We start from the raw sequence: 15752 nt of genomic DNA, 5'->3' as shown, positions 1-15752 counted from the left end.
GTACATTACATTGTTGGTTAGGGAGGGCTAGCTGTGGTTTAATTGAGTGATTAAAGAGAATAAAACTTGCTTAGTTAGTTGATTGCCCTTTTGACTATAATTATACTAATCTTAAATAAAATCATTCTAATCTTAAATAAAATCCAACTTCCTTCTTCTGCATAATATTCATCAAAGGATAAAAGTGCCTAAAGTCTCCTACCCACTCCTCCTGAACAACGTATTATTTATATAATATTATATTCTTTGAAGTGGTTACGCCTTGATCCATTTGCCAGGTAAAATCTCTTCACCTGCTCTTATATCAACAAAAAATAAATAAATAAAGGGTGTGATATCCACATACCTTTTTTTACTTCTCACACACCTTTTTAATTTTCGGCCGTCGGATCGAATGAATTGAAGAAGATCAACGGATAGAAATTAACAAAAAGTGTGTGAGAAGTAAAAAGGGGTGTGTGGATAGCACACCCCTAAATAAATTATAATTTGTAATTGAAAATTGAAATTGACTAATTTTAATTAATAAACTAATTAAACTCTTATTATTTGGTGCACTACATAAAGCTTCTCATGTGTGAACCATTTTCATCACAAGCTTTTGAGTCTCTTCTCCTCAACAATTCCCATTTCCAAAGCTTCAGTGTTCTGTTTTATCATCTCTCTCTCTCTCTCTCTCTCTCTCTCTCTGAAAATGAAGAGCGGCGGCGACTCGACCACCATTGATGTTGAGGCAAGAAGTGCATCCAAAGGAAAAGGGCCTGTTCTGGCAGTTCATCATGTGAAGGACGAAAAGGGAGGAATGAAGAGAGGGATGGCCATAATCGACTTGGTTTTGAGGATTGGTGCTATAGTGGCTGCTCTTGCTGCTGCTGCCACCATGGGAACCAGTGATCAAAACCTTCCTTTCTTCACCCAGTTCTTCCAGTTTGAAGCTAGCTATGATGACATGCCTAGCTTTCAGTATGTTCTCATTTTCCTTCCCCTTCTTTTTCCGTTTGGTGATAATCTCACAAAAGAAAATGTTTTACAATATTCTGATATTTTGGTATGTTATGTTGTCAAATCGTTAATCTAGATTATCGGACAAATGAACTATTATGTGTTGTTTTTGGTTAACAGTTTAGCATGTTACATTGTCAGACTGTCAATCTGAATCGTTAATCAGATGACGGTAGCAGAATGACAATTTAACAACGTAACATTTTGGATGTTTTAAAAAGACAACATCACCCTTGCGTACTGTACGGTACATTGATCTAATATCTATGCATGCATGCAGGTTTTTCCTAATAGCAATGTCAATTGTAGCTGGCTACTTGGTGCTCTCACTTCCCTTCTCCATCGTCTCCATCGTTCGCCCCCATGCAAGTGGACCAAGGCTCTTGCTCCTCATCCTTGACCTTGTAATTACATTCCTAACCTCTCTATGATTTTCATGATTAGCTCGTAATAGTCATACATTGTTAATCTGATTATAATTAACTTAATTGAAATTGTGATATATATCATGACAGGTGGCACTGACTCTAGTCACTTCTGCTGCTGGGGCTGCAACATCCATAGTCTACCTAGCCCACAATGGCAATGCAAGCTCCAACTGGCTAGCCATCTGCAACCAGTTTGGTGATTTCTGCCGGAACGTGAGTGGGGCTGTGGTGGCTTCCTTCGTTACTGTCGTCACCTTCATGTTCTTGATTCTGCTCTCTGCTTTGGCTCTCCGAAAGCATCACTGACAAGAAGAAGAAGATGGAAGGGATTAATTAAAGATCTCTTCAAATTTGTTATTGTTGTAACGCTGTTTGTGATTTTGTTTTGGTGTTTTCTGCAAAACTACTCCTTTAATTGTTGCAAGAATTTGGTTATAGTTCATGTAACCCATGGAAGACTTCGTAATGAAATTTATTGCTATTATAATTTCTTACTCAAGTTTACCTTAACCTTCCTCTCCTCGGAATAGATGTATGCAGAACGATTTTTTTTGAAGAGTGTCGATAATAATTTTCAAAGTTTTTACTTTTTTGGATGACAATCTTTACACAACATGAAATAAAACTCGAACTTAACATGAACGAGTGGATTAGGTAAGTTGATTAGATACGGTACTTAGACTCATACCCATAAGTAACATGACCTACTAAATACTAATACAAGAATTATTCGATTTTGACACGATGACCCATTTAACCACCTTTTTTATTATGACTGTTAATTTGATTTAGAAATATAATGACAACTTGTCATAAGTTCTTAATTAACTAAACATGCTACAGGAAACATAAGCTTATAGCTCAAGTGACAAAGGCCTGTTTCCAAATGTTTTATTAAAAACAACTTAGGCTTAGAAGCATTTTTATTCCTCTATAAGAAACATATAAAAAATAAAATCACTTTTAAGTTTTTGTCACCAAACATGATCGGAAGCGTTTTTAGTTATTGTAAACGTAGTTTTAAAAAGGGCCAAAGAGCACTCGTGCATTTGAAGAACATTTATTTTTTTACTTAAGCTTAATTGTATCAATGATCTCTGAACTTATCCTAATTTTTAGTTTAGTTCATGAACTTCTATATTAGTTGTTTCAGTCCTCCAAATTAACCATGTATTGTTCCATTAGTTATTTTCACTAACACAGTCTATTTTTCCATAAATCTAGAGTTCAATTAGGAATTTCAACTTAAGAGTTAAAAAAAATAAATAAAACAATATAAAAGTAACAGTCCCATTTCGTTGAGGGATCTCTCAAATAAGGTTATTTGAGAGATCATGGGTAGGGCCCACCCCATATCTTCCCTCATAGATAATTTCAACAAAATCATTCGAATCTGAAACCATTTTACTGTTAGATTAAATGGTAGTCATATTAGGGTTTCTTTAAACAACTGTATTCGTTTATTTTTTTTTCACGAAAACTAAATGTATTAATGGTTTTGAATTGTCTATTTTTTCAAGGATTATATTTGAATGATGTATAAAATACAAATAATCTGAATTGTTGAATAAAATTACGAAACGAGGACCGCAAAATGTCGCTCAAATAAATATTATTTGAGGATCCCTCAACGGAAGAGGAATCTAGAACATTAACAAACAAAATGAAAATTAAAACAATATGAAAATGGACCATAAGAAAACAAAATGAAAATGGTTGGACTTTTGCAACATTAAAATACTATGCAACGAACTTTGAAGTTGGTATGAGATCGAATTGTGGTTAGACTTTAGCAACTAACAAACCACAATTTTAATCTTTAGTGTTTAGGGTTTAGCAACTAACAAACTCCTAGATTAACAACATAATATGTTTATTTCATGGTTTATAGATATTTTTTGGAGAGACTTGATATAAGTCCAATTTTTTGAGCTAATAGTAGGAATAGTCCAGTTTATTAAAATAAGTCCAATTTGTTATATTTAATTATTTAATTATCAATAGTTATCTGTTTAATGATAAGATTTATTATAAAAATCAAATTTCTTCCCAATTATCTCTTTGCTTATTTCTTTTTATTTATCTTTTTGTTATTTCTCGTTCTTCCTCCTACTTTAAACCCCATTTATAGATTTTATTTTTAATTTTTATAATTAATCAACCTATATCACAGGTTAATTATATTTATCTACCTATATGACAGATTCTTTTTTTATAATCAACCTGTCACAGATTAATGTGTCTTGCTTGTAGGTATGTTATGTTTTTTCTACCTTTTAATTAGGTTTCATATCTCACGTATAGGTATTATATACATTCATATATTTGTTATTTGAGTTAGGGTAGAATGTTTTGCAGATAAATTTATGTTAGTATATTAGTTTTTTTGTTATAAGATATTAAATATATTCTTTTGGAGTTGGAAGATGCACAATATTAGAAGATTTTAATTGATTTTTAATATTTTTAGAAAATTTAAAATGAGTATAAAAGAAATAAAAACATATAATTAGATAACTGAACTCACTCCTAAAAACACTCTACATTTTTGGACCTGGATCTAAAAGCCCCATATTTTTTTTCGTTGTGTTTTGTCCAACAATATGATTTTTTTTTTTTTTTTTTTTTTGCATAAAATATAAGTTTGTGAAAGATGATCTGTACACATTTTGTAGGGGTTGAGATGAAATTCTAATTTTTATACAGGTAGACCTGGCATTCGTGTCATATTTTTCATGTTCGTGTTGTTTTCGTGATATATCTGATATCTTAACGGGTCGTGTCGTGTAACACCCGTTAAAGTAAACGGGTAATATGACCCGACTTGAAATCGACCCGTTAACATTATTAGGTAATATGACTCAACCCATTATGTGACATCCCACATCGCCTAAGGGAGTGATCCTTAAATGTATATTCTCATCCCTACCTAGTGCGAGGCCTTTTGGGAGCTCACTGGCTTCAGGTTCCATAGGAACTCCGAAGTTAAGCGAGAAGGGGGCTAGAGCAATTCCATGATGGGTGACCTACTGGGAAGTTGCTCGTGAGTTCCCAAAAACAAAACCGTGAGGGCGTAGTGGGCCCAAAGCGGACAATATTGTGCTACGGTGGTGGAGCGGGCCCGGGAAGTGATCCACCCCAGGCCGGGATGTGACACATTACCCATTAAAGAAAATACATTTAAAATCAATAAATAATGAAAATGAAAAACATAATTTGACAAAAAAAAATAGAAAAGATAATACTAAATTAGTATATGCACACCACATTGTCACATAAATATTATTTCAAAACATATAAAAAATAAAAATAAATAAATTTAAAAAAAAACATTTATCTGTCAAGTATTACGTACTCCAAAATACGAGTCTAATGAAAAAATATTAGTTCATTACTACAAAATACCAAATGTTAAGGATATACAAAATGAAGAGAGTTGCGTTTTAAGGTTGAGGAACCTTGCGCGTTTATATATGCTTTCATATTAATTTTCACACTTGTACATTAATAATTATGAATTTTATTTATTTTGAACTCCCTTAAAAACACTATTCATGAGCATTTGCATATCTTTTCACATTTTTTGCACTTGTAAATTAATTATTATAATTTTTAATGTGTTTTGTATTTTTAAATTACTTGATATTTTTATTTTTAATGTGTTTTATAATTTTTTAATCTCACTCTTTGCTTATAGCATACTATAAAAATAAATAAACAAAACTTAAATTTTTTAAATTTGTATAGAATAATAATACAACAATACATATAGTAAGGTTTTTAAGTAGTTTAAAAATTTAAAACAATCAAAATAATTTTTTTCATATAGTGTCGAAAAGGGTTTCCATGTGTCACCTTCGTGTAAACTTGTTAAAGATCCGTTATTAACTAGTTCTTATCATGTGACCCGATAACGACCAGATTAGTTATCATGTTGACCCGAAACCGGTTATTTTTGTATCGTTTATATGTCGTGTTAACGGATCGCGTAAGAAATTACCAAGTCTACATACAAAATTAAATATATACTTAATTTCGGCCTTTTACGTTTTATCATACATTTTTCAGGCTTTGTATATTGGTCCACCCACAGGTGAGATCTTGGTTCCGACCCTGAGTATAAGACAGAATTAAATTAAGTAATAAAGCAATTAATATTACACTCGAAGTAGAATTCAAAGATCATTGGTGCAAGAGGGATACATCACGTGTTTTTATGCAAGTGATAAGAAACTTTATTTTTTAAGTTATTAACTTTTTAACACATATATCTCACCATTTGTATTATGACACGTTGTGTATCATCCTGTGTTTTGATCACACTGAAAAATCTGGTCATGCAATTAAACCTTTGACCTGAATTATAATACTCTTTGATAAAATCCAACTTCCCTCTTCTGCATTTTATCTTGAAAAGCTAAAGTGCCCTATGATATAATAAAAACGACCAAATAAACCACTCCATTACACCCATTTGATCTTTCATGGAATGCCACAAAGTTTCCTATAATCCGTCCTCCTTAATTAAAATCATATTATTTAGGACTTTGCGTACGTAGTTTGCATATAATATTGAAGTGGTTACTACTTGATCCATTTGCCAGATAAAACCTCGTCATTTGCTCTATAGAAAAAGTCTAACATTAGCAACTCTTCTTGCTTCCCATTAACTGACTAATTTAAAATTAAAATTTGTTCTATGACAAGTTTAAATAAACTATCTTCTTATTTGCTGCACTATATAAAGGTTCTCATATTTAACCATTTTCATCACAAGCCTTTGAATCTCTTCTCTTCAGCAATTTCTTCTCATCTAGCTACAAAGCTTTAGTTTTCTTCCTCATTCCTCATTAATTCTCTCTCTCTCTGTGTACGAAAATGAAGAGCGGCCCCGACTCGACCAGCATTGATGTTGTTGCTCACGAGGGAAGTGGTACATCCAAAGGAAAAGGGCCCATTCTGACGGTTCCTGTAAAGGAAGGAAAAGGAGGAATGAAGAGAGGGATGGCCATAATTGACTTGGTTTTGAGGAGTGGTGCTATAGTGTCTGCTCTTGCTGCTGCTGCGACCATGGGAACCAGTGATCAAAACCTTCCCTTCTTCACCCAGTTCTTCCAGTTTGAAGCTAGCTATGATGACATGCCTAGTTTTCAGTATGTTTCAATCTTCCTTCTCTTTCTTTTTTTTTTTTCGATATTTGGTATGTTACATTGTTAGAATGTTTCTAGATCATCGAATAAATGAACTATTGTATATGGTGTAAGACTGGAAATTTGACATATTTTATTGTCAAATTGTCAATTTGAATAATTGATCAGAAGACGAAGTCAGATTAACAATTTAACTACGTAACATTCTAAATATCTGAGAAAGACGACACTACCCTTGTATATTGTACGAAACGTTGATACAAATATCCATGCATGCAGGTTTTTCCTGATAGCAATGTCACTTGTAGCGGGATACTTGGTGCTCTCAGTTCCCTTCTCCATAGTCTCCATTGTTCGCCCCCATGCAAGTGGACCAAGGCTCTTGCTCCTCATCCTTGACCTTGTAATCATAATTCTACCCTCTCTAACTTCATTAATTTAAAGCTTATACGCTAACCATTTCATTTTATTATTATTATTATTATTATTTTTTTTTTTTTGAAAACTGATTTCAAAATCAAGTCAAAATTTGAAAACTCACAAAAGTGGCTTTCCTAATTTGCGCATAATACTTGTATATGATCACGACAGGTGGCACTGACTCTAGCCACTTCTGCTGCTGGGGCTGCAACATCCATAGTCTACCTAGCCCACAATGGCAATGCAAGCTCCAACTGGCTAGCCATCTGCAACCAGTTTGGTGATTTCTGCCGGAACGTGAGTGGGGCTGTGGTGGCTTCCTTCGTTACTGTCGTCACCTTCATGTTCTTGATTCTGCTCTCTGCTTTGGCTCTACGAAAGCATCACTGACAAGAAGAAGAAGAAGATGGAAGAGACTAATTAAAGCTCTTCAAACAATTAATTGTAAACGTTGTTGTGATTCTGTTTTGGTGTTTTTTTCTACAAAACTGTACTTGTTAATTGTCGTGTGAATTTGGTTTTAGTTCATGTAATTTACTTTGTCCAATGGAGAAATATCGTAATTGAAGTTATTGTTATTCTCTATGTGCACTATTCAGTCATCTCTTACTCTAGTTTTGGGATTACTAGGATTCTGAAATAGTCGCCTTTTGAGTTTGACGTAATCTCTCTCTCTCTTAGTTTTTCTTACCATCGATCACGGATGTGTGCATCATGACATCTTTGAATTGTCAATAACAATTCCAGAGTTTCTTCACCTTTTTAGATGACAAGATTTAAGACAGCACCAAAATAAAACTCAACCAAAACTTGATTTAATTAATAGATTAGGTAAGTTGATAACCATATGTACTTGACTCATACGTACCCATAAGTTACATGAACTACCAAGTACTTAGATTATGTATTACTGTAATACGGAGATTTTAATAAATGGTTATTACTTACTTCAGACTTGTATGTATGCATGCAGTGATGTTGATGACTATGCTTATGTCTATGGCCGTCGACAGTCAGCTGAAGAAGATACAGCCTTCTTGAATATGTTAGAGGTTTCTTTACTTACTTAAGACTTCTTCAATATGTTGTCGAGAGTTAAAAACTCACATACCCCTCTCCTCCCCGTGCATGGAAAGGCATTTTCAGTTTTTTAATTTCTTCGATAATTAAGAAATTATGCAACTTCTTCCCCTCTTTACCCTATAATATCTCAAGTTGAAAGCAATAATCTTAACCTCAATTACTCACAACTCACAAGAAGAAACCAGTAAACATCGGATCGATGCATTGCTTAGTACCGGAAGACAATCACGTGGTACTTGTGTTTAAGCAACGAATGGTAAATAGAGAATCAAAAAGTTTCATAAATGTAAACAACCAGTGAACATAAAATAAAATCACTAGAAATTTATCAAGAAAAAAGTTGCAGATTTCCATTGCTCTCGTTCATTTCATTCTTTCTTGTAACTTTGAATTATACAAGGCAGCCTGTTTCTTTGGTATCAAGGAGTAAGCCTTTTTCTTCCAGAATCAAAACAAATATCCAAATGTATAAGAGTTTATAGCTCAAGTAATTAAGAGTGTTTATCTTTGCATCTGAGATCTCGTATTAGAATCTTCTATCTCCAATATCATTTATACCAAGAATAAATCTTGCGAAAATTGACTGAACACCTAAAACGAACAAAAACTAACACGACACAAACACGACAAATTCGTCGTCACCCTACAACACTAGATTTATTTTTATTTTTTACTTTTCTTCAGTTAATTTTTCTTTGTTTTTGAGGAACTAGACTATGATCCGCATGAACTTGACAAAATGGGCCAAGAGCCCATAGGACAACCAAAGAAGGCGAGGGCATAATTGTAAATTCAGAGAATTAAGTAAGCAAAGCTAAACCTGTGCAACTAACAGTGGTCTTCCATCACACGCTTACCTCCTCTCTCTCCCCTCTCCCTCCGCTCTCCTAGCTGCTGTAACTTTCCCGGGAAAATAAACGAAAAATTCAAAGGAAAATCACCGGAGCTAGGGTTTAAGTTTCTCCGGAGCCAATCAGAAATGTCTCAGACGGGGAAATTGATGCCGAATCTCGATCAGCAGAGCACCAAAATGCTCAATCTCACGGTGCTGCAGAGAATCGACCCCTTCATCGAAGAGATTCTGATTACGGCCGCCCACGTTACCTTCTATGAATTCAACATCGAGAGCAATCAATGGGTTCGTTCCCAAATCTTATTTTCCACTTCAGTGTTTGGTTGCCCAGAAAATTATATGAAGATTCAAGGGTTTTTAGAATTAATCCAAATTAATGTTGACTTTTTTAATTAATTACGGTCTGGGTTTTTGCAGAGTCGCAAGGATGTTGAAGGGTCTCTCTTTGTTGTTAAAAGGTAAATTTTTTTTACTTTTTACTTTTTTTTTGGGTTAGTTATACTGATAGTTGGGTTTCCTAATCTTATTACTGTTGTATTGTTAAGGAATACTCAACCGCGGTTCCAGTTCATCGTTATGAATCGGCGCAATACAGGTACAAATCCTTTATTGTCGATGTAATTTTATGCTGAAAGACATGCTCTTTTAATGCTGATTAGAGCAGTTGGTTTCCATTTGGTATGATGGTATAGATTGTTGCTCGATTTACCACTAAAGTAAATTCTTGTTTTTTGACTTAATGGTTTGCTACTGTTTGTATCAATCTACATTACCATCTATCTGCAGTGTTTAAATAATTGTTTGGACAGCTTGTAAGCAAAGATAAACATAAATGATTTACTGGTCTTCCACAAAAATAAATAAGGCATCTAAACTTAATCATTCAAGCATGCCACTGATCTGCAAATTATTCTCAAGATTTGCTTATATCTATTGATGAGAAGCTTGGAATATTCGATCCTTTCAGATTGACATAATATTCATGTTCGTGCAAAGTTGAGAAATAGATAAATCTAAAGTCTAAACTCTAAAGTGTTATAAAGTTGATCAAAATGGAACTTGTTTCCCCAATGACACATAAAATTTGTGCGACCCACATGATTTGAGAACACAATGTAAAATTTGTTTCCTTTCTCAGGAAAAGAGGATCTTGGAATTATAAAAGTGTGTTATTTTGTTATACTTTTGTATAAGGTCATTCTTTTTTGCATAGAATTCTTATTAGGAAGTTATGTACACAGTCTTCCTAGAATATCTGATTTGATCATCTATAAAAATGAACTCCTCTAATTATGTGGTAATATATGTTGTACATATGTTTACATACAACTATGCATATGTCCCTCTAGGTTTTTCTTATATTTTTAATTTTATGCTTTTATAATACAGATAACCTAGTGGAGAATCTCTTGGGAGATTTTGAGTATGAAGTTCAAGTTCCATATTTATTGTATAGAAATGCTGCCCAAGAAGTTAATGGCATTTGGTTTTATAACTGCTCGTGAATGTGAGGAAGTTGCGAATCTCTTTACTAGGTACAATATTTTTCTTATAATTCTTATGCTTCCCATTTGTGCACAAATTGTTTGTTAGTTTCTAATAAAGAGTTATAGACATTTAATTGCATAGCACATATTTGCAGGATGGTAATATCACATTACAGATTTTTTTAGGGGTGTATAGTTGCACAATAGATTTTCACTTAGAAGAGTTTGACTTTAGAAAATTTTATGAGTTATGCAAATGCAATACATATATGTGTAACACAAAAGGAAAGTATATGATGTTAAATGTTGAAGTTATCAATAACAGTGTGACCCAGATCCATGCATAAGATACATATGGATACGCATGCAAACAGAGAGCATAGCATGGGATCTAAAGCAGTAAAATGGTGATTTGGAATTACTGGATACCTTAGTTTCATGTCCACATTAAGCTATGTGGATGTAGATATGCTACATTTACGCATTTGTATTCTAATGCCTTTCCTTTTTACAGGATCCTGAATGCATACTCAAAGGCTCCTCCCAAGTCGAAAATATCTTCAACCAAAAGGTTTTTACCCCCTTTCTCCGTTGTTGCTCCAATTGTGTTATATTATATTACTTTCTGTATTCAGATTTAGAATTTGTTCTTCAATCTTAGCCACATAAAATTAACTTCATCATGGATTGGTGCAATGTTAGATAACTTATATAATATATTTCTGCAAAAAAGAAATAATTGGTGGCAAGGGCCTCTTAAGTTTGACTACTATCATTGGTATGATTTGTCTTCTCAAGTTCAAGTAATTTCTAATATTTCTATATTTCATCTTCTCTTATATCAATATAATACCATTTTTTTCTGCATATCATGAGTCGCATCATTATCTTGGGTTTATTTATTGAGTAAATTGTGTCTTCATTATTGCATCTAGTTTACTTTCTGCTTATTAAATTGTAGTGAGTTTGAAGAACTTGAAGCAGTCCCAGTCCATGTTGGTCATGGAAGGGCCGTTGGAGCCATCATTGAATGCCCCTGCTGTCACTGATGCACCTGAAGATTCTTCCTTTATAAACTACCTGGTATGATTTCATGCATGGTGGTTTTCTGATCTGCTTACTTTGTCGTGTAGGAAATGTTCCCTATGGATGAGGGATTTGAAAGTACCAAGTGATGTAGGATAAATTAGTTAGGTATGAACTACATAACATTAGATAAAGGATCTAGAAATGAATCCTTTCAAGTTGTCATTTGTAAATCCCTCTCAATGTATTGCATCCAATCATTTTAAATCCCTCCCTCTAATCTTTTGTGGTGCAAATTCTTTAAGTCATAGGCATACTTGAAGAACTCACTGTTTGGGTTGTTTGAATGAATTGCACCCGGTTCCTAAGCGTTTTCCTCTCTAAAGTATTTGGAGGTGCCGAAGTTGAGTGGACTTTATTTCAATCCTATTCCTCAGAGAAGTTAGTTGAGGAAATTTTGGGATAACAAAGGCAGTTGTTTTTGTCCGTCGGATTCCTGAATAACGAAAATCTGATTCAGACGCTATACTGATGATAGAAAGAGTTTGAGTGTGAGATTAAGTACTCGAACGACATTGAAATCGTAAGGGATGTTTCATAGTGAATGCCCATGTGAAATGAATAAAAGCTTATTTCTTTAAAATTAAGAAACTGTCTTTACTGAAGTAGAGTTTACGGTTCATGATGATGATCTAATTATTACAAATCATATTGTTTCAGCCAAATTGGTCGAAAGAAACTTTTCTTTTTTTATTTTTTTATTTTTTTTTTATTTTTATTTTTTGGGATATAAGCATTCTGAAAAACTTGAATGACGTATTTGCTTAGACCCCAAGAGAATGATGTATCTGGATGTTAGCATGTCATTCTCTTCTGGCGTGTTGTCTTTACTCCTTATCTCCTTACTCATTGTAGCTTGTCTCCACTGATGGCTAATCATATTGTCCTCTCATCTTTACTGCAGGCAGCAATGAATATTGGAAATAATGCTTCAGACGCAACAAATTCAAGACTGCCCTATCAGTCTACTGGAACTGTTCCTGCACCTTCTTATGCACCCAGTGCTGTTTCACCTCCTGCACCAACTCCACAAATACCACCACTTTCCCATTCAGTCCCATCTACGCCAACCCCCCTACATGGCTCCTCTGACCAAACCACCAGCAACAATCGGGTCGCTAATCTTATAAAGCCCTCTTCTTTCTTCCCTCTCCCTGCTTCCTCGCCTCCTTTGGTCGTACCACCTACCTCTTCATCTGTACCATCTGCTGCTGCACTTCATCCACCCCTGAACCTGCAACGCCCTTATGGCACCCCAATGCTTCAACCCTTTCCACCACCAACGCCCCCACCATCTTTAACACCCAATTCTGTTCCTCCTGCTCCCAGTGATGGGCCTCTTGTTAGCAGAGAAAAAGTGCGAGAAGCACTTGTAATGCTTGTTCAGGTATTTTCATGTTTTGTGTCTTTTTCATACTTGGATTTACCTCCTGTATTTCATTAAATAATTACACAACATACAGTGAGCAGAGTTAACCTATTTTTGGGTCCAAAGCACGGCTACTTCATAAAAATCATTTTTTTTTTTAAATTGTATTTACATTTTTATGAATTTGTGTACATATGTTAGCGGCATTAGTCTGGTTATGTATGTATTGATATGTAGAAAGAAAAGAAGCCAGGTGTATCAACTATAGATGCATCTTACTATGTTTTCCGTGGAGTGTACCTCTCTCTTGGTTGTTGACAGTAGAGCATTTGCCCTCTGATGTTTTAAGCATCCTCAATCTAAAGTTCTCATGACTGACTCAGTGTATTGTTATTCTCTAGGACGATCAATTCATCGACATGATATGCCAAGCATTGCTGAAAGTGCACCATACATGATAACATAGTGGAACCAGTGCGGTCATCCTCTGCTAATTCAATCGAGTACAAAATCGTGTAGAATAAGTTGTGTATATAGTTATTCTACTTTGCTCCTCAAGAATAATGGCAGCACAGCAGCATAAGGTGTAACATCCGTTTAAAACTTCTCTCCGCTCCGAGCTGGTCAACGTTCATGAGGAATTTACAGACTCGGGGGGGTTGCAAGGGTGGCACTCACTGGGCCGGTTTGTTAATCCGTATGTATCTCCCCCTGGACTTTGATGTTTGTAACACTTATTTGAGGTTTATTTCTTCAATTAATTACATTTCCAATGTTTAATTTGGATGATTAATTTTGGTTCGTTAGGTGGTTTGGTTGTATTAGTAGTATTCAAACTTGTGTAAGACACCTCTGATATACTCCAACTTAAACTTTTTTGGTTTGTTTTGTTTTCATGCGCCCTACCTTAAACCGGGAGAGAGACCTTCCATGCGATGTTCTCTCGCATATACTGACATATGCAAAGTTCTTTGGTATGGCAATGTTCAATGTTCTTGGTACATTGTAAAATTTCTCGTAAACCTCGTCTAATAAAGTGGAGGCCCAGTGAACCAGACATTCAAGTGTCATTTTCGTTGAGACAACCGATTTAAATGTTGGGTGTATTGATCAAATTGGCCCCCATGGGCCCCTATTTGAGGTCTATGGCTCAACTTCTACTACACGGTGGGTTTGATACGAACAGTATTGACTCATTATGCGGCTTAGCTCAACCTTGAACCCTAGTATCGTTGGATCGAGGGAAGATAAGACCCTTGATTTCATATTCTTTTTCACTTGGGTCCAGCCTACCTATTATACACCTTGTTTGGCGTGTGATTTATGCAGATCTCTCCATTAGTGGCGACGATGCCCGTTTATCATTCGTTGTGATGAATCTGATGATGGAGCTGATTAGTGGTTTCATTCTTTCTCGGACTAGATTTGTATAGTTATTTTTGTTGTCGGTTGATCAATGAAATATCTCTATCGTTTTTGGAAAAGAAAAAAAGAAAAAAAAAACATGCAACAACCAATGGTGTTGGAGATGTTCTAAAACGATATCACTATCACTACTCCAATGTTTAAAATATCGGTATTGGTGGAAATTTCGATATGAAAATTAATGAAAATATGGACGGATACATCGAACATCGATATTGGTTGCTTTCGATGAAAATAATGGAAATTTAGAATTAAACTTCAGAGGTTATCAAATATTTGTTTATGAAATATAAGAGTTTCTCTGATATTTAAAATGTGTAAGAAATATCGACGATATATGCCAATTTCAGCCTAAATTTAAGAATTTCTCCGATATAAGATGAAGTTTAGACTTTACCCCCTATATTTCTCTAATTTTTTGAATATTTTCATGAAAATATCCGAAAATTTTTTAAACATTGCACTATTCTAACTAATTAATAGAAAAATAATTTGGAGTGTCGTTGAAAATATAAGACAAATGAAAGAGAAATATTGGAAAGTGGCTCCATAGGGAAAGGGATCCGGACAGAAATATTAAACATTGCGCCATTCTAACTAATTAATAGAAAAATAATTTGGAGTGTCGTTGAAAATATAAGACAAATGAAAGAGAAATATTGAAAAGTGGCTCCATAGGGAAAGGGATCCGGACAGAAATATTAAACATTGCGCCATTCTAACTAATTAATAGAAAAATAATTTGACGTGTCGTTGAATACATAGGACAAATGAAAAGGACCACTGCAAAGTGGCTCCATACGGAAATGTATCATCTTCATATCTCTTTCATTAAATTCTTCTCATAAAATAATTCGGGTTCTTGAAATTTGATTCAACGGCTAAAGTTATTATAATTTTTAAAGTGAGCCCCTATTTTTAATCGTTGGATCAAATTTCAAGTGCCCAGATTGTTTGATGAGGAGGATTAGGTGGAAGGGATCCGAAGATGATCCATTTTCGCTCCACACCCTCTCAGAAAGCAAAACACATCACCCTTCCTTTTTTTTTTTTTAATCCGAATTTCGGGGATCCATGAATCATGTTCGTTCATCGTACATCGTGCGGTCAGAAATCATTTTAATTTTTTTTTTTAAATTGAACATAAACAGTACCTGACAAAAACTAATTACACAATATACGATGAACATACACGATTCACGAATTTTCGGAATCCTATAAAGAGAATCAGGAGAGGATGTTGTTGGCTATTTGTAAATGGCTTTCGTTGCAAGTTAAATGATGGGTGCATATTTTCATATATTATTATCATAGATTCCCTTTGGATTTGTCTATATGAATGGTTTAAATGCACTAATTTATATTGTTTTAATTTATAGGTATTCAATATGGCAGTTATGTGAAAAAGAAGTGAAAATTGGAGATTTCAGGTGTCTCCAGTAATTTCAG

The 15752-nt window shown here is 34.3% G+C and overlaps 3 protein-coding genes across 3 annotated transcripts; all 3 read left to right on the top strand.

Annotated features, from left to right (window-relative positions):
* The first annotated feature begins 694 nt into the window (after positions 1-694).
* LOC103961678 (casparian strip membrane protein 1-like) lies at positions 695-1736 on the top strand. The gene is made up of 3 exons (XM_009374256.2): positions 695-963; positions 1283-1406; positions 1518-1736. Exons 1-3 carry the CDS (start codon positions 695-697, stop codon positions 1734-1736), a joined length of 612 nt encoding a protein of 203 aa, XP_009372531.2.
* A 4572-nt stretch (positions 1737-6308) lies between these two features.
* On the top strand, positions 6309-7390 carry LOC103961679 (casparian strip membrane protein 2-like). The gene is made up of 3 exons (XM_009374257.2): positions 6309-6583; positions 6860-6983; positions 7172-7390. Exons 1-3 carry the CDS (start codon positions 6309-6311, stop codon positions 7388-7390), a joined length of 618 nt encoding a protein of 205 aa, XP_009372532.2.
* A 1521-nt stretch (positions 7391-8911) lies between these two features.
* Positions 8912-13761, top strand: LOC103961681 (mRNA-decapping enzyme-like protein). Its single transcript, XM_009374258.3, is given in 10 exon segments — positions 8912-9221; positions 9354-9394; positions 9482-9531; positions 10326-10432; positions 10434-10471; positions 10938-10994; positions 11385-11412; positions 11414-11506; positions 12414-12896; positions 13280-13761. Coding segments are annotated over 10 exon segments (1113 nt in total). The 5' UTR covers positions 8912-9062; the 3' UTR covers positions 13337-13761.
* Positions 13762-15752: the final 1991 nt, after the last annotated feature.

The sequence above is a fragment of a genome, unplaced genomic scaffold (genome assembly GCF_019419815.1).
Source record: "Pyrus x bretschneideri cultivar Hongxiangsu unplaced genomic scaffold, Pyrus_bretschneideri_v1 Contig47, whole genome shotgun sequence".
Classification (NCBI taxonomy): domain Eukaryota; kingdom Viridiplantae; phylum Streptophyta; class Magnoliopsida; order Rosales; family Rosaceae; genus Pyrus; species Pyrus x bretschneideri.
This window is presented reverse-complemented; position numbering and strand designations above follow the sequence as displayed.